At 40.8% G+C, this 16,061-nt stretch overlaps 1 protein-coding gene across 1 annotated transcript in view; it reads left to right on the top strand.

Moving 5' to 3' along the window:
* Positions 1 to 16,061, top strand: part of PIK3AP1 (phosphoinositide-3-kinase adaptor protein 1) — a 120,699-nt gene that overhangs the window by 82,086 nt on the left and 22,552 nt on the right. Inside the window, exons 9-12 of the mRNA XM_061402952.1 lie at positions 4,472 to 4,567; positions 10,350 to 10,541; positions 12,785 to 12,850; positions 15,232 to 15,437. Coding sequence (XP_061258936.1) covers positions 4,472 to 4,567; positions 10,350 to 10,541; positions 12,785 to 12,850; positions 15,232 to 15,437 — 560 coding nt within the window. The remainder of the gene's footprint in view (positions 1 to 4,471; positions 4,568 to 10,349; positions 10,542 to 12,784; positions 12,851 to 15,231; positions 15,438 to 16,061) is intronic.

Here is a 16,061-nt window from a genome sequence, read left to right as displayed (position 1 = left end):
CTGAGAGGATGTAAACAACTTGGCCCAAGATAATCGTGGGCAAAGAGTTAATGTAACAGCTCTCATTTCCCTTCTCCAGGAGAATTTGACCTTCGTTGACTTCTGCTCTGTTACCCTGGTAACCTGATAAGAGCCATATGTCAATTATGTCTCTAGGCAACATTGCCTATGATAAAAATGACCCCTAATTGGTTGGCAAATTGCATCTGGAACTAGGAGGAGTTGTATGTAAACTATAAATACTTGAAAAGGACACCATACTTTGGGCTCCCCTGAAGGCAGTGTCTCTGGATGCCTCTTAAGGGGCCCTTGAAAGCTGTGCCTCAGGAGGTGCTGATATAACTCAGGAGTTGCGAGATGCTGCTCCTCTGAGACACCAGGGCATCTCCTCCACCTGCCTGATATGGCTCTGGTTTCCTTGCATGAGAGTTGCGAGACTGGCCAGAAACTCCCTGAATGAGGAAGGCTACTTGGTACTGTCCTGCTGGTCTGTATCCTCCAACCTTCTGCGTAGGTTGGCGCCAGCATAGCCCATGGTCATCTTGTAAGTCCCAGTGATCAGCTGGATCTAAAAGTTGGATCTAGAAGTGAATTGGCCCCGGGGTGTTGCAGTCCTACAGTCAGAAGTGGAGCAATCAAAATTGGAACCTATGCATTCTGACCCAAATGCCCATATCTGTCACCATGCAGCTAGGGTGCCTCAAGGAGGAGAAATAATTCTACAACTGTCTCAGGACTGATGTTTATCTGATCCTAGTTTGTCTACTTCCAAAACTATGCTCTTAACCACCAGTGAAGGCGTGGCTGTAGAATAAAAAGAAGTGTTTGTCACAGGTAGCCCTGCCTTGTTCATCGAACCCATGGATGCATGGCTCACGAGACTTCCTGGAAGGTGACTTAATAGTGTAGGCGGACAAGAAGGGGTCAGTGTAGGTCATTCCCAGAGCTTATGCTTACATTTCTTCCTCTCCTTTTCTCTTTCCTTTCCCTCTTCTCTGTTCTTCTCCATTTAAAAAAAAACAACAACAAAACAACTTTTGAACTACTTTTAGATTTTGAGAAAAGTTGCAAAAGTGTTACCCTTCCTATATGCCTTTCATCCAGATTTCTCAGATAGTAACATCTTACATAACCATAGTTACTAAAGCTGTGCAATGAGCATTGGTGCAATACCGCCAACTGAACTCCAGACCTTGTTCACATTTCACCAGTGTTTCCCCAAGGCTCTTTTTCTGTTCGTCGGTGGGACTAGATGCTGATCCTAGAAAGGGAGCCGCAGTGTCTGCTGTTGTTCTCCTTAGTCTCCTCTAATGGATAACGACAGTTTCTCAGTCATTCCTCCTCTTGGATACTTTGGAAGAACACCAATCAGTTATTTTGTAGAATGCCCTGTAGTTGAGTTTGTCAGATGTTTTCTATGAGTGGACTGAGTGAGGTTATAAGTTTTGAGCAAGAATACCATAGCAATCCTCCTCCATGCATTGTATTAAGGGGCCATGATGTTGATATGTCTTATTCCTGGGGCTCATTCTTTTCTTCTCTCTTTCCTTTCTTAACTTCTTTCTTTAACCCACAAAAAACTCAGCACATTAAGATGGGGTCATAGTACCAGGACAGAAGCCCTCATCCTTATTATAGAAGTGTGAAAGATCCAGCCAGGGATGCTCTGGCTGCTTTCATTTTTCTTCTACATTTTGTTTTTCTAACTCTTTGTAGCTCCTTCAGTTTTTCAGCTATGTCTTGAATATGGAAATCAGTTCTGTCAAACTGAACTTTGTTAATGAAATAGCTAGGCTATGCGTGACTCTTACTGCTGTCAGTGGGGGTGGCTGATTATACCTGTGAGGTTTGCACTCTGGTATTGCCAGCCTGGGAGGTTTGATTATTGGTGATCGACACTGTCCCGATGCTGCTCTTCCCTCACCAAATTCTTAAAGATGCTGGAGCCTGAGGGGGCTGCGGTTCCTGGAGGATGCAGCTCTGGGTGTAAGAGAGTCCAATGAAAAGCCCATCCTCATCTCTAGGAGTGTCTGATGCAAGCAAGTCTTTCCTACAGGGTCTTTTCCTCTGTGTTTTATTGCTTTGTGAGTTAGGAGTTTCAAAAGGGTCAGGGTCAGGGTCAGGGTCAGGCAGCTGAGGGGTGAAGAGGTGTAGGAATAGGAGTGGGGAGGGTAGGGGAGGGCCCTGTGACCAGCAGGGCACATCTGTATGGTGTGTCTTTCTAACTTCAGGGGGAAAGTGTTCCATGAAACCGTAGTTAAGCAATTTAAATAGAAATCTCAAATAAGCGGAATTTCTCTCGTCTTCAGTTTTTGAGAAATGGATTGTGAGTTCTTATCTGAAATTTATTTTAAAAATACTTCTAGGTATGTTTCAGGACCAGTACAGTTACCCTAATCTCTACAGTTTACTTTATAGAATGCGGTGTTGACCAGAGATGTTCACTGAGTTAACAGTTTCCATATTTGGAATCACAGGGCTTTGGACTAGAGGGTATCAAGGTAGATTATATTCAATGTAATGTCTTTACTACATTTATTTCAAGAAATATTAAACTGACAAAGTAGAAAAAAGGAAAGGAATTGGAAAAAAGATTCATCAAGAGTATATATTTCTTTTTTTTTTTTTTTGTCTCAGATCTTTTTTTTTAAATACATATTATATCCCCCTATGAGCCCCTTCTGGAACCTAATTGTCCTCCCTCCCAGAGGTAACCACTACCATGAATTCAGCATTTATCCTTTCCAGCATGTCAGCAAGTTTTCATATGTTTATTAGATATTTATGAATTCATAAACCACATGTAGTATCATTTTACAGGTCTTAAAATGCATATAAACTACTATATATACTGCAAAGTGCTTTACATAAAATACTTTATATACAGTCTGCAACTTTTTCACTCAATATTGTGTCTTGTTTTATGGTCACAAAGTTTATATTTTGATTATCAAAAGATTATCAAAGTTTGAAATAATGTCAAGTAAAAGCTATGCTATGTAATAATGCCATATCTGCTCACTGGAAAGTTTAAAAATCAGCATTTTTATAATTAAATCAATAACCTGGTAATTGACAGGTGAGCCATAATTTTTTTTTAATAACCTAAAATTATTTTTGCTTTGGGAATCTAATTGTACAGACTTGATCATAATTACCTAGACCTTAAAGTGTTAATATGGTTTTTCTCATATGTGAATGCAACACAAGCCACTGTGGATAATCTGGAAGACAAAGAAAAGCATAAAATAGAAAATAAAATGTTCACAATCTGAATTGTCCATGATCTACATATACTAATTCAGAAATAGTCACTATACGCATTTTGATGTATTTTTTTCCAGGCTTTCTTCTATGTACATACAAATATTTTGTTTCAAAACTAGAATTATGTCATGTGAAGTTCATTATCCTTAACATGATTTTATGAACATGACCTCTTTGCAGTGAACATTCTTGGGAAATGTGATATAAATTTTTCATACAGATTCACCAGATTGTATTTAACTGGTCCCCAAAGATTAAAGTAGTAGGAAACAAGTATATCTATGTATAGTGATTAAATTCAAATGATTTTTTTTCTCAAAGCATAGTATTCAAATTACATATTTTGCCTGAGGAAACAAATCCCCAGTAATTGTATGATATGACTTACTGAATGCAAACTCTTGATAATATCAAAGCTCTACTTTGAAACGCAAGGCTGTAATTTTGCTCCCAAAATGCATACTTCAGAGTCATAAAGTAACAGCTACAGCTGGTTACTCAGATTTAAGTAGAATCTGCTACAGTAATTGAATAGTTTTCACATAGTTTTGGTCTCCATGGGTTTATGCTTAATAGTGAAAAATCAAAGGTCTGTGAACTTCCTCCTTATAAATGACCAATTACATGGATGACCTAAAAAGAGTTCTGGTTGTTTTGTTTATGAGATAGTACTAGAGTAGCTCCAATACATGCTTTTAACTGTAACAAAATGGTTCATAGTTTAAATAAATTACAATTTATCTATTCTTTGTTGTTTTTGCTTTTAAATTTTTTTCTGTCATGCAAAAGACTACAATTATATATTTAAAAATTAAGCCTATTCTTTCCAATGCAAATGAGCATATCTATACCTTTTGAGTCCTGTGGTCCAGGAAAAGTCCTGAAGATTGTAAATATTGCTACCTACTTACTAGGTAGCCTTGCTGAGTAGATAAATTGAATGGATGCATGCGTGCATGGATCCATGGATGCATGGATGATTAGATGGATGGATGGATAGATGGATGGTTTAATCAATTCTTGAATCTCTTAATTTGTCAAAACTTTTATTGGGTTGGCCAAAAAGTTTATTCAAGTTTTCCATAAGATGTTACACAAAAAACTCGAACAAACTTTTTTGGCCAAACAATGTATCCATTTACAAAATGTCTTTGCATGTGTGGAAGAACAACATATAAATTCTTAGTCTCCTTTTTCCTTCTAGATGTTGAGATGCTTCAGGCCAGTACATCTAATCCAATCCCCAGGGATGGTTTCTCTCGGACTACGAAGGACTCTATGATTCGCAAGTTTTTAGAAGGTATGTTGGATCAGTGAGCAGGAAAGCAAAAAGAAAGAAAGAGAAACAAATGTAGACATTGCCTGGCTACCTATGAGGGTTGCTCCACTCAACAAATGCACATGGCCCGTGGTGTGATAGGAGACCCATGAGCTCCCCCATCAGCCTGTTACAAGTAGGCCCGAAGTTCCCACCAGTGGAGCCACTGCTTCGGGTAAACAAGTTGCCTTTAGCAAGACCTCTTTTGAAATACACAGGTTCATTTTTATTTTACCAAAATTTCATGAGTACCTACTATAAGCAAAGAACTATTTTAGATACTGGGCTAGGGTCACAAAAGAAAATAAGATATGATCAATACCCTCAAGAGACTTTACTTTCTGGTGAAGGAGGAGAGCATGGGGGACATACATAGGTTCAAGGTTGCATTAAATCAAGGCTGTATTGTATAGTGATTTTATATATTATATATATATATATATAGCCCAGTTTTCCCACTATTTATGAAGAGCTTGTCTTTGCCTCCCTTTGTATTCTTGGCTCCTTTGTCATAAATAACTGATCATATAAGCATGAGTTTATTTTTGACTTTTGATTCTTTTCCATTGGTCTACAGTGGTCTGTTTTTATGCCAGTACTATACTGTTTTGATTACTGTAGCTTTGTAGTGTAGTTTGAGATCAGGGAGCATGATACTTTTAGCTTTCTTCTTCTTTTTCAAGATTACTTTGGTTATTTGGGGTCTTCTATGTTTCTGTACACATTTTAGAATTATTTGTCCTAATTCTGTGAAAAATGCCATTGGTATTTTGATAGAGATTGCATTGAGTCTATAGATTGCCTTGGGGAATATGGTCATTTTAGCAATATTAATTCTTCTAATCCATGAATGTGGTTTATCTTTCCATTTGTTTGTGTTGTCTTCAATTAGTTTCATGAACGTCATAATGTTCAGAGTACAGATCTTTTACCTCCTTGGTTAGATTTATTCCTAGGTATTTTATTCTTTTTGATGCAGCTGTTAATGGATTGTTTTAATTTCCCTTTATCACAGTTCATTATTCGTGAATGCAACAGATTTCTGTATATTAATTTTGAATTCTGCAACCTTCCTGAATTCATTGACTAGTTCTAATAGCTTTTTTATGGCATCTTTAGGATTTCCTATATACAGTCTCATGTTATCTGCAATCAGTGACAGTTTTTCTTTTTCTTTTCTGATTTGGATTCCTTTTATTTCTTTTTCTAATGTGATTACTATGACTGGGACTTCCAAGACTATGTTGTATGAAATTGTCTTGTTCTTGATCTTAGCAGAAATGCTTTCAGCTTTTCACCATTTGTATGATGTTAGCCGTATGATATGGCCTTTATTATGCTGAATTATGTTTCTTCCATACTCATTCTGTTGAGAGTTTTTTAAAATTATAAATGGATGTCGGATTTTGTCAAAAGATTTCTATGCATCTGTTGAAATGATTACACAGTTTTATTCTTTAATTTGTTAATATGACATATCACATTCACTGATTTGCAGATACTGAATCATTTTGCATCCCTTGGATTAAATCCCACTTTATCATAATGCATGATCCTTTTAGTACTTTGTTGAATTCCATTTGCTAATATTTTGTTGAGGACAATTTTGCATCTATGTTCATCAAGGATATTGACCATAATATTCTTTTTCGTGGTGTCTTTGTCTGCTTTAGGTGTCAGTGTGATGCTGGCCTCATAGATGAATTCAGAAACATTCCTTCCTCTGCAAATTTTTAATGTGAACTCTTCTTTAAATGTTTTCTAGAATTTACTTATAATCTGCCTGGTCCTGGACTTTTGTTTGTTGCAAATTTGTAAAGTTACTGCTTCAGTTTCATTCTTGATAATTGGTCTGTTCATATTTTCAATTTCTTCCTGATTAAGTCTGGGAAGATTGTATGTTTCTAGGAATTTATCCATTTCTTCTAGATTGTCCGTTTTATTGGTGTATAATTGTTTGTAGTAATCTCTTGTGATCCTTTGTATTTCTGTGATATCAGTTGTAACTTCTCTGGTTTCATTTCTGATGTTATTTATTTGGGACTTCTTTCTTTGTTTCTTGATGAGTCTGGCTAAATACTTATCAGTCTCTATTTTATTTATTTTTGCTCTTATCTTTATTGTTTCTTTCCCTCTACTAACTTTAGGTTTTGTTGTTCTTTTTCTAATTCCTTTAGGTATAAGGTTAAGTTGTTTATCTGAGACTTTTCTTGCTTCCTGAGGTAGGCCTGAAGCTCCCTCTTCGAACTGCTTTTGATATGTCGCCTAGACTTTGGATTATTGTGTTTCCATTTTCATTTGTCTCCAGGTATTTTTTATTTCCTCTTTGATTTCTTCAGTGACGCATTAGTTGTTTAGTAGAATATTGTTTAGCCTCCATGGTTTTTGTTTTTGTTTTTTTTTAGTTTTTCTTGTAGTTGATTTCTGGTTCCATCCTGCTATGGTTTGGAAGATCAGATCAGATCAGTCGCTCAGTCGTGTCCCATTCTTTGCGACCCCATGAATCGCAGCATGCCAGGCCTCCCTGTCCATCGCCAACTCCCGCAGTTCACCCAGACTCACATCCATTGAGTCAGTGATGCCATCCAGCCATCTCATCCTCTGTCGTCCCCTTCTCCTCCCGCCCCCAATCCCTCCCAGCATCAGAGTCTTTTCCAGTGAGTCAGCTCTTCACATGAGGTGGCCAAAGTACTGGAGTTTCAGCCTCAGCATCAGTCCTTCCAAAGAACACCCAGGACTGATCTCCTTTAGAATGGACTGGTTGGATCTCCTTGCAGTCCAAGGGACTCTCAAGAGTCTTCTCCAGCACCACAGTTCAAAAGCATCAATTCTTCGGCGCTCAGCCTTCTTCACAGTCCAACTCTCACATCCATACATGACCACAGGAAAAACCATAGTCAGATGCTTGATACAATTTAAATCTTTATAAATTTATTGAGGCTAGTTTTGTGGCCTATCATGTGATCTACCCTGGGGAATAGCCCATGTGTACTTCAAAAAAGTGTGTATTCTGCTCCTTTTGGACTCAGTGTTCTATCATTCAGTTAGTTCTGTTGCTCAGTCATGTCCGACTCTTAGTGACCCCATGGACTGCAGCACGCTAGGCTTCCCTGTCCATCATCAACTTCTGGAGCTTGCTCGAACTCATGTCCATTGAGTCGGTGATGCCATCTAACCATCTCATTTTCTGCCATCCCTTTCTCCTGCTTTCAATCTTTTCTAGCATCAAGTTCTTTTCTAATAAGTCAGTTCTTTGCATCAGGTGACCCAAGTATCAGAGCTTCAGCTTCAGCATCAGTCCTTCCAATGAATATTCAGGACTGATTTCCTTTAGGATTGACTGGTTTGATCTCCTTGTAGTCCAAGGGACTCTCAAGAGTCTTCTCCAACACCACAGTTCGAAAGCATCATTTCTTTGGCACTCAGCTTTCTTTTTTTGTTTTAATTTATTTATTGTAGTTGGAGGCTAATTACTTTACAATATTGTAGTGGTTTTTGCCATACATTGATATGAATCAGCCATGGGGTTACATGTGTTCCCCATCCTGAGCCCCCCTCCCACCTCCCTCTCCACCCCATCCCTCTGGATCATCCCAGTGCACCAGCCCTGAGCACTCTGTCTTATGCATTGAACCTGGACTGGCAATCTGTTTCATATATGATAATATACATGTTTCAGTGCTATTCTCTCAGATCTTCCCACCCTCGCCTTCTCCCACAGAGTCCAGAAGACTGTTCTATACATCTATGTCTCTTTTGCTGTCTCGCATATAGGGTTATCATTACCATCTTTCTAAATTTCATATATATGTGTTAGTATATTGTATTGGTGTTTTTCTTTCTGACTTACTTCACTCTGTATAATAGGCTCCAGTTTCATCCACCTCATTAGAACTGATTCAAATGTACTCTTTTTAATGGTTGAGTAATATACCATTGTGTATATGTACCACAGCTTTCTTATCCATTCGTCTGCCGATGGACATCTAGGTTGCTTCCATGTCCTGGCTATTATAAACAGTGCTGCAATGAACATTGGGGTACATGTGTCTCTTTCAGTTCTGGTTTCCTCAGTATATATGCCCAGCAGTGAGATTGCTGGGTCATATGGCAGTTGTATTTCCAGTTTTTTAAGGAATCTCCACACTGTTCTCCATAGTGGCTGTACTAGTTTGCATTCCCACCAACAGTGTAAGAGGGTTCCCTTTTCTCCACACCCTCTCCAGCATTTATTGCTTGTAGACTTTTGGATTGCAGCCATTCTGACTGACGTGAGATGGTACCTTATTGTGGTTTTGATTTGCATTTCTCTGATAATGAGTGATGTTGCACATCTTTTCATGTGTTTGTTAGCTCTCTGTATGTCTTCTTTGGAGAACTGTCTATTTAGTTCTTTGGCCCATTTTTTGATTGGGTCATTTGTTTTCCTGGAATTGAGCTTCAGGAGTTACTTGTATATTTTTGAGATTAATTCTTTGTCAGTTGTTTCATTTGCTATTATTTTCTCCCATTCTGAAGGCTGTCTTTTCACCTTGCTTATAGTTTCCTTTGTGGTGCAAAAGCTTTTAAGTTTAATTAGGTCCCATTTGTTTATTTTTGCTTTTATTTCCAATACACTGGGAGGTGGCTCATAGAGGATCCTGCTCTGATTTATGTCGGAGAGTGTTTTGCCTATGTTTTCCACTAGGAGTTTTATAGTTTCTGGTCTTACGTTTAGATCTTTAATCCATTTTGAGTTTATTTTTGTGCATGGTTTTAGAAAGTGTTCTAGTTTCATTCTTTTAAAAGTGATTGACCAGTTTTCCTAGCACCACTTATTAAAGAGATTGTCTTTTCTCCATTATATATTCTTGCCTCCTTTGTCAAAAATAAGGTGTCCATAGTTGCATGGATTTATCTCTGGGATTTCTATTTTTTTCCATTGATCTATATTTCTGTTTTTGGCACTCAACTTTCTTTATAGTCCAACTCTCACATCAATACATGACTACTGGAAAAACCATAGATTTAACTGTATGGACCTTTATATATCTATTAAGTCTACCTGGTCTAATATGTCATTTACAGCCAGTGTTTCCTTACTGAATTTTTGGCTAGATGATGTATCTGTTGATGTAAGTGATATGTTAAAGCCTCCTATTATTGTATTATATTATTGTATTACTGTCAATTTTTCCATTTATGCTGGGTAATATTTTCTGTATGTATTTAGTGCTCCTATGTTAGATGCATCTATACTTTTAATTGTTATATCTTCTTATTGGATTGTTCTCTTTATCATTAGATACTGTCTGTATTTGTCTCTTGTTACAGTCTTTGCTTTAAAATCTACTTTGTCTAGTCTTCTTCTTCTTCTTGTTCCTTTGTTTAGCATGTATTTCTCTGCCCCTCATTTTGAATAATTCTCTCTTTTAATTTTTGTGCATTTGGTAGCTTGGAAATGTTTCCCAATCTTAGAGAAGTGGCCTTGTATAGTAGATATTTATGGGGCCCAGTAGCATAGCCCTTTTGGTCGCCAGAGCTATATACTCTAGTTGTGCCTTCTACTTGGGCTATATGGGCCTTTCTGTTGTGGCAGGGCCAACTGCTGTGGAGGTGCTGGTAGGTGGGGCTGGTCCCTGGCCTGATTGGTTGCCAGGCCCTACCTAATGCAGAGGCCGTCAGCTTACTGATGGGCAGGGCTGGGATCCAGGGCAGCTGGTTGCAGGAGTTGGGGATCTCAGGGTTTGACAATTGTTTTAATCACCTTTCTCTCTGCTTCTAGGCAACAGCATGGGAATGTCCAGTTTGGAAAGAGACCATCTTGATCAGGAAGAAGATGTATATCACACAGTGGATGATGATGAGGCCTTGTCAGTGGACTTGACCAACAGGCCCCCTGTCCCAGTGCCCAGACCAGAGGCCAGCGCATCTGCCACTCACCAGCTATCTGACAATGAATCATACATTTCTAAAGGCAAGTGTGGCAGGGAACGATGCCCAGTGGGGTCTTCAGGGCCTCTGAGCAGGAATTCCCTGGATCCTCTACCTCCTGAATTATCGCTTAGAGAGTATTCCCTCCTGAATGGTCTCCAACCAGTCCCCGGAGACAGGGTCAGTGTTTGGGGCAGATTCTGGAACTAGACTAGGGGCAGTGGTCAAATTCAGTTCTGGCCTTCCTGCAGGAATTGGCGCATAATGGGAAGAAAGAGATAAATAAGATGTCTCTCTACTCCAAATAGCAAGATCCCTGGTAACTGTTATCTCCTGAAACTATTACTATTATTATTTATTTTAAATATGCTTCCCTGGTGGCTCAGAGGATAAAGTGTCTGCCTGCAATGCAGGAGACCCGGGTTTGATCCCTGGGTTGGGAAAATCCCCTGGAGAAGGAAATGGCAATCCACTCCAGTATTCTTGCCTGGAGAATCCCATGGAGAGAGGAGCCTGGCGGGCTACAGTCCATGGGGTCACAAAGAGTCGGACACGACTGAGTGACTTCACACACAACATTTATTGAAACCTACTGAATGCTTTATTTGGAATATGTCATAATAGTCTATTAGGTACAGGCCATTATCATTTCTATTTTACAGATGAGAAAAATGGAGGCTCACGGAGGTTGCTTGATAACCATATAGCAGAGCTAGGATTTGAATTCAGGGAGTCTCCCTCTACAACCTTGGTTTTCAACCACAATGCTAGGCTATCTACCTACCTACCTACATTGATAAAAGTTGATGATGAGTTTTGAGTTCTTCACAATGACCCCTGGGACATTAGATTCTCATAGCATTGTAAGTTTCACTATCTTTCAGGACTTGATTTTATTAATATGATTACAAATACTATATGAGTATAAGAATTGCCAGATCTGTGCACTTGACCTCCATTTCATGTTTAATAGTATAACAGGTTGTGGAAGGTATGGCAAAAGATTATAAACTGGGAAGATAGCCCTCAACCAGAGCCCCAGGTAATTGGGCTATGGTTGTCAAATAAAAATACAACCATATCTCATTAAGTATGAATTCCAGAAAAACAACAAATAATTCCTTAGTGTAAGTGTGTCCCAAATATGGCACTCTTTTTTTCAGTTTTTTTAGCAATCCACTCCAGTATTCTTGCCTAGAGAATTCCATGGACAGAGGAACCTGGTGGGCTACAGTCCATGGGGCTGCAAAGAGTCAGACACGACCGATGTGACTGAGCACGCATGCAATGATAATAAAAGCTTACATGAAGTGCTTGCACATGCCAGGCACTTTTCTAAGCACTTTCCATATATTAACTCATATAATCCCCACAACAACCCACAGCCAAGGGTACAATATCATCCTCATGCTACAGATCAGAAAACTGAGGCAAGAGTTCAAGCTTCTTGTCTTAAATCATGTGGCTCATAAATGGTAGAGACAGGGTTTAAATGCAGGGAGTCATGTGCAGAGCCCAAGGAGCCTTAATCACTTGTTAGTCCTACCACTGAGTGAACGTTTGTCACTTCTCAGCGTTCCCTCGGAGGCTTTATGGGTTCCTTGTGCATGAGTGACATCATCGAAGTCACTTTGGAGCCTTGCACACATTTTACACGTCCCACTGCTCTGAGTTCTGTCTTACGGCACTTGCTGACGTGTTAAGTGGCACTTCCTTTTATTCTCACACTTCGGGGTGTTCCATGGCTTGCTTCAAATATTCAAGGATCCAGCACACGTCCTTGTTCACATTACCCTTTTCTTTAATGATCTCATAAATGCCGATTATATCCTCTGCCTGGCCTTGTCTTTCTGGTTTGAGACCTTGTCTGTTTGATCTGTCTTCATGTTGTAATCCCTAGAGCTTCCATTCATTGGTTGCCTCCTTTAAAGGGGCTTGTCTGGTGGCTCAGTGAAAAGAATCTGCCTGCAATGCAGGAGACCCAGGTTCAATCCCTGGGTCGGGAAGATCTCCTGGAGAAGGGAATGGCAACTCATTCCAGTATTTGAGGAGCCTGGCGGGCTACAGTCCATGGGGTTGCAAAGAGTCAGACCCAACTGAGCAACTAACACTTCACTTTCTAGAATTTTGATTTACAGAACTGCATGCAGTAGTCCAAGTTGTGATCCATTATTATTTATTTTGGACAAGATTTTGGTAATTTTTCTGCTAAATGTATAAAATATTATAAAGCTTCTTAGAAAGAGGTACTATTTGGCTTTACTTAGAATGCTGTTTATCTCACAGTTTTTGCAGAAAAAAGTCAAGAGAAGCCTGGGAATTTCTATGTTACCTCAGAGAGCATCAGGAAAGGTAAGCAGATGTCCTCAGCTTTCTTTTGCAGAACCTGGACTTCTTGGTGGCAGTGATCATGTTTCAGAGATTTCCAGGGGTAATCACTCCTGAGCCTTGAAAAACAGAGGTTCAAGAAATACCTGAAGTGGAACCGTACCCAAGGTGAAAGTAGAGAAGAGATTGAGGTGCCTTAGAACATTGTACAAATTGATCATACCAATGACTTTAATACCTGAGAAAGTGTCTGTAACAGTACACTAGAATACTATTTAGACATTGAAACTAATACCAACAGGATGAAAGCGGGCAGCCCTGCAGCCAGTCTTTACCTAGTGATCCAGCCCTACCGTGCTATTTACCTAGGCTAGCTGTATTAGCTAAAGTATACTTTAATTCAAATTTTACTTGAGACATTTTGTTTGTCACTGGGTGACATTTTTTTTGAAAGCTTTTTAAAGGAAGTTTGAAGAGATAAGTGCTCCTTTGTTCTTGATACATTTCCTTGTGCTAAACAGAGGCATTCAGTAGTATCCCAATGACGATTCTTTTGAAAAGAAGCCATGACACCATCTAAACATTGGAAAGCATCCCTAAAGACTTTGGTAGTCGGAGACTGGAACTGACTGACTTGTGCATTTTTATTTTGCCCCCACATTCCATCTCCCAATATAATTAAAGATTATAGGGCAAACCTGGGAGAAAGGCATGTGAGTGTGTGTGGATGGAGAGAATGGTGGTAAGAATGATGGATAAGTTTCTCTGAAGCTTTTTCAGTACCCACTGGGTGAAGTCATCTCTCTTTTTCCTTTATGCCACCTCCTTGAATCGCAATGTCCAAATGGGGTCCTCCTGGAGAAATTTAGAATCAAAGATAGCCCTACAGGGATGAGCAGTGGAAGGTCACGCTGTTTTCATGTGCTTCAGTGGCTCCATCACTTCTGCAAGTCTAGCTTGCTCCCCGCCGAACTTAGAGGAGCCACTCGGCCTGGAGAGAGAGGAGCTGGCGTCATACTTCCCTAGAACATTTAAAGCATGAACAACCCAAGGAGAGTCACTTGGGACCCAGCACCTAATTTTTACCTGGTGACTTTGGACCTGGGTCATGATTCCATTAGCCTTCCAGTCTCCTCAGGCATTTCGTGCCTGTAGGTTCACAATCATGTGCCCTATGCTGCTTGGAGGCAGGCAGGATGGGGAGGGCTGGAAGTGCTGGAAGAAGCATCCTGGTTAGCCTTTCCTGTATATTCTCTTCTGGGAGTGGATTTTAGTCTAAATCAATGGTTCTCAACTGGGGGTGATTTCTCCTCCACTGGCCAGCACCGCCCCACCCTGCCATTTGGCAACATCTGGGGCATTTTTTTAAAAGATTATTTATTTATTTATTTTGGCTTCACTGGGTCTTCTTGCTGCGCCCAGGCTTTCTGAGCTTTCTGTGGTGAGCAGGAGCTACTCTCTACCTGTGTGTGGGTTTCTCGTTATGGTGGTTCCTCTTGTTCAAATCATGGGCTCTCGGGCATGTGGGCTCAGTAGCTGTGTCTCTTGGCCTCTAGAGCACAGGCTCAGTAGTTGTGATGCATAGACTTAGTTGTCCCATGGCATGTGGAGTCTTCCCAGAGCAGGGATAGAACCTGTGTCCCCTGCATTGGCAGGAAGATTCTTTTTTTTTTTGGCAGGAAGATTCTTAATCTCTGGACCACCAAGGAAGCCCTGGGACATTTCTTGTTGTTGTTGTGGCAGCTGAGGAAGGAGATGCTATTATCATCAAGTGGGTAGAGGCCAGGGATAAGGTTAAACATCCTACAGTGTACAAGACAGCCAGCCAACCCCAACCAAGAATTACCTAGTCCAAAATGTCAGTAGTGCCAAGGTTGAGAAACGCTGGTCTAAAGACTTCTCAGTAATTTATGTTGACTTATCTACTGGATGCTGTGTGCATGCATGTGTGCTAAGTCATTCAATTGTGTCCAACTTTTTACGACCCCATGGACTGTAGCCTACCAGGCTCCTCTGTCCATGGGATTCTCCAGACAAGAATACTGGAGTGGGTTGCCATGCCCTCCTCCAGAGAATCTTCGCCACCCAGGGAATGGACCCGCATCTCTTATGTCTCTCTTGGCAGGCGGGTTCTTTACCACCAGCACCACCTGGGAAGCCCTCCTGGTTGCTATACCTTTCTAAAATGTTGTGACCTTGTCTACTTTAGTGTCATAGGCTTTGAAAGTATTAGCTGCTTCCCTCTCTCTGATTCCATGTAGCATCTCCCTTGTCTTGATTCCACATGCGATTGTTCTTCTGAGACATGTCCTCTTGAGACCACAGCCAGCATCATGAACCCCATTCACCCGGTCAGCTCTCTCTAGTGGAGGAGCCTGGAAACTGAGTTTCTCTTTCCTTTCCAGAGCCACTTGTCAGACCGTGGAGGGACAGGCCTCAGTCGAGCATATATGATCCCTTTGCTGGGATGAAAACACCAGGCCAGCGGCAACTCATTACCCTCCAGGAGCAGGTGAAGCTGGGCATCGTCAACGTGGACGAGGCCGTGCTGCACTTCAAAGAGTGGCAGCTCAACCAGAAGAGGCGGTCAGAGTCCTTCCGCTTCCAGCAGGTAACTGGCTCTGGATGGACTTTGTATCGTGTCTGACTCTCCGCTAGACGGTAGAGAAGGGCTGAGTCCATGCTGTAACTGCACACCTGGGCTGGGTCTGAGAACGTCTGTTTGAGTGTCGTGATGAGTCACTGCATACTTGCGTTTGTCACCTGTTGTCTGGAACCGTATGGCTCCCTGGCCGAGCGCTGGTTGGCCTTTCTTGTTGTCATGAGGCTCCAGATCAGGAACCGAGACTCAATTATAACCCCCAGTTCTGCCCTGCCACTTCCCTCTGCATGTGGCCCTCTACTTTTGCTTTCTAGCTTTTTGCTTTTCAGAGGCCTTCTCTCTACTCCTAGTGCCGACACACCCACAGAACTACCACACCTTAGAACTCAAAGAGAACTTGGATGGCTCCCAAGAATTACGCTTAAGTGAGCAAAGCAAGTCACTGACATAAAACCACTCAAGTTAAAACACACTCTCGTATATACACTCCCACCTCCCGCCCCCCCACACACAGATGCACACACAAACTGTAGCCATGTTTGCAAATGCAAAGATCTGGAAAGGACGACCCTATACCCACCCCAATGGTCACCACTCAAGAGGAAACTGGGATCAGAGGGCTTGGCTGTCAGG

The sequence above is a fragment of the Bos javanicus genome, chromosome 26 (genome assembly GCF_032452875.1).
Source record: "Bos javanicus breed banteng chromosome 26, ARS-OSU_banteng_1.0, whole genome shotgun sequence".
NCBI lineage: Eukaryota > Metazoa > Chordata > Mammalia > Artiodactyla > Bovidae > Bos > Bos javanicus.
The sequence above is the reverse complement of the archived record's forward strand: the minus strand, read 5'-3'. Positions and strand labels throughout refer to the sequence as shown.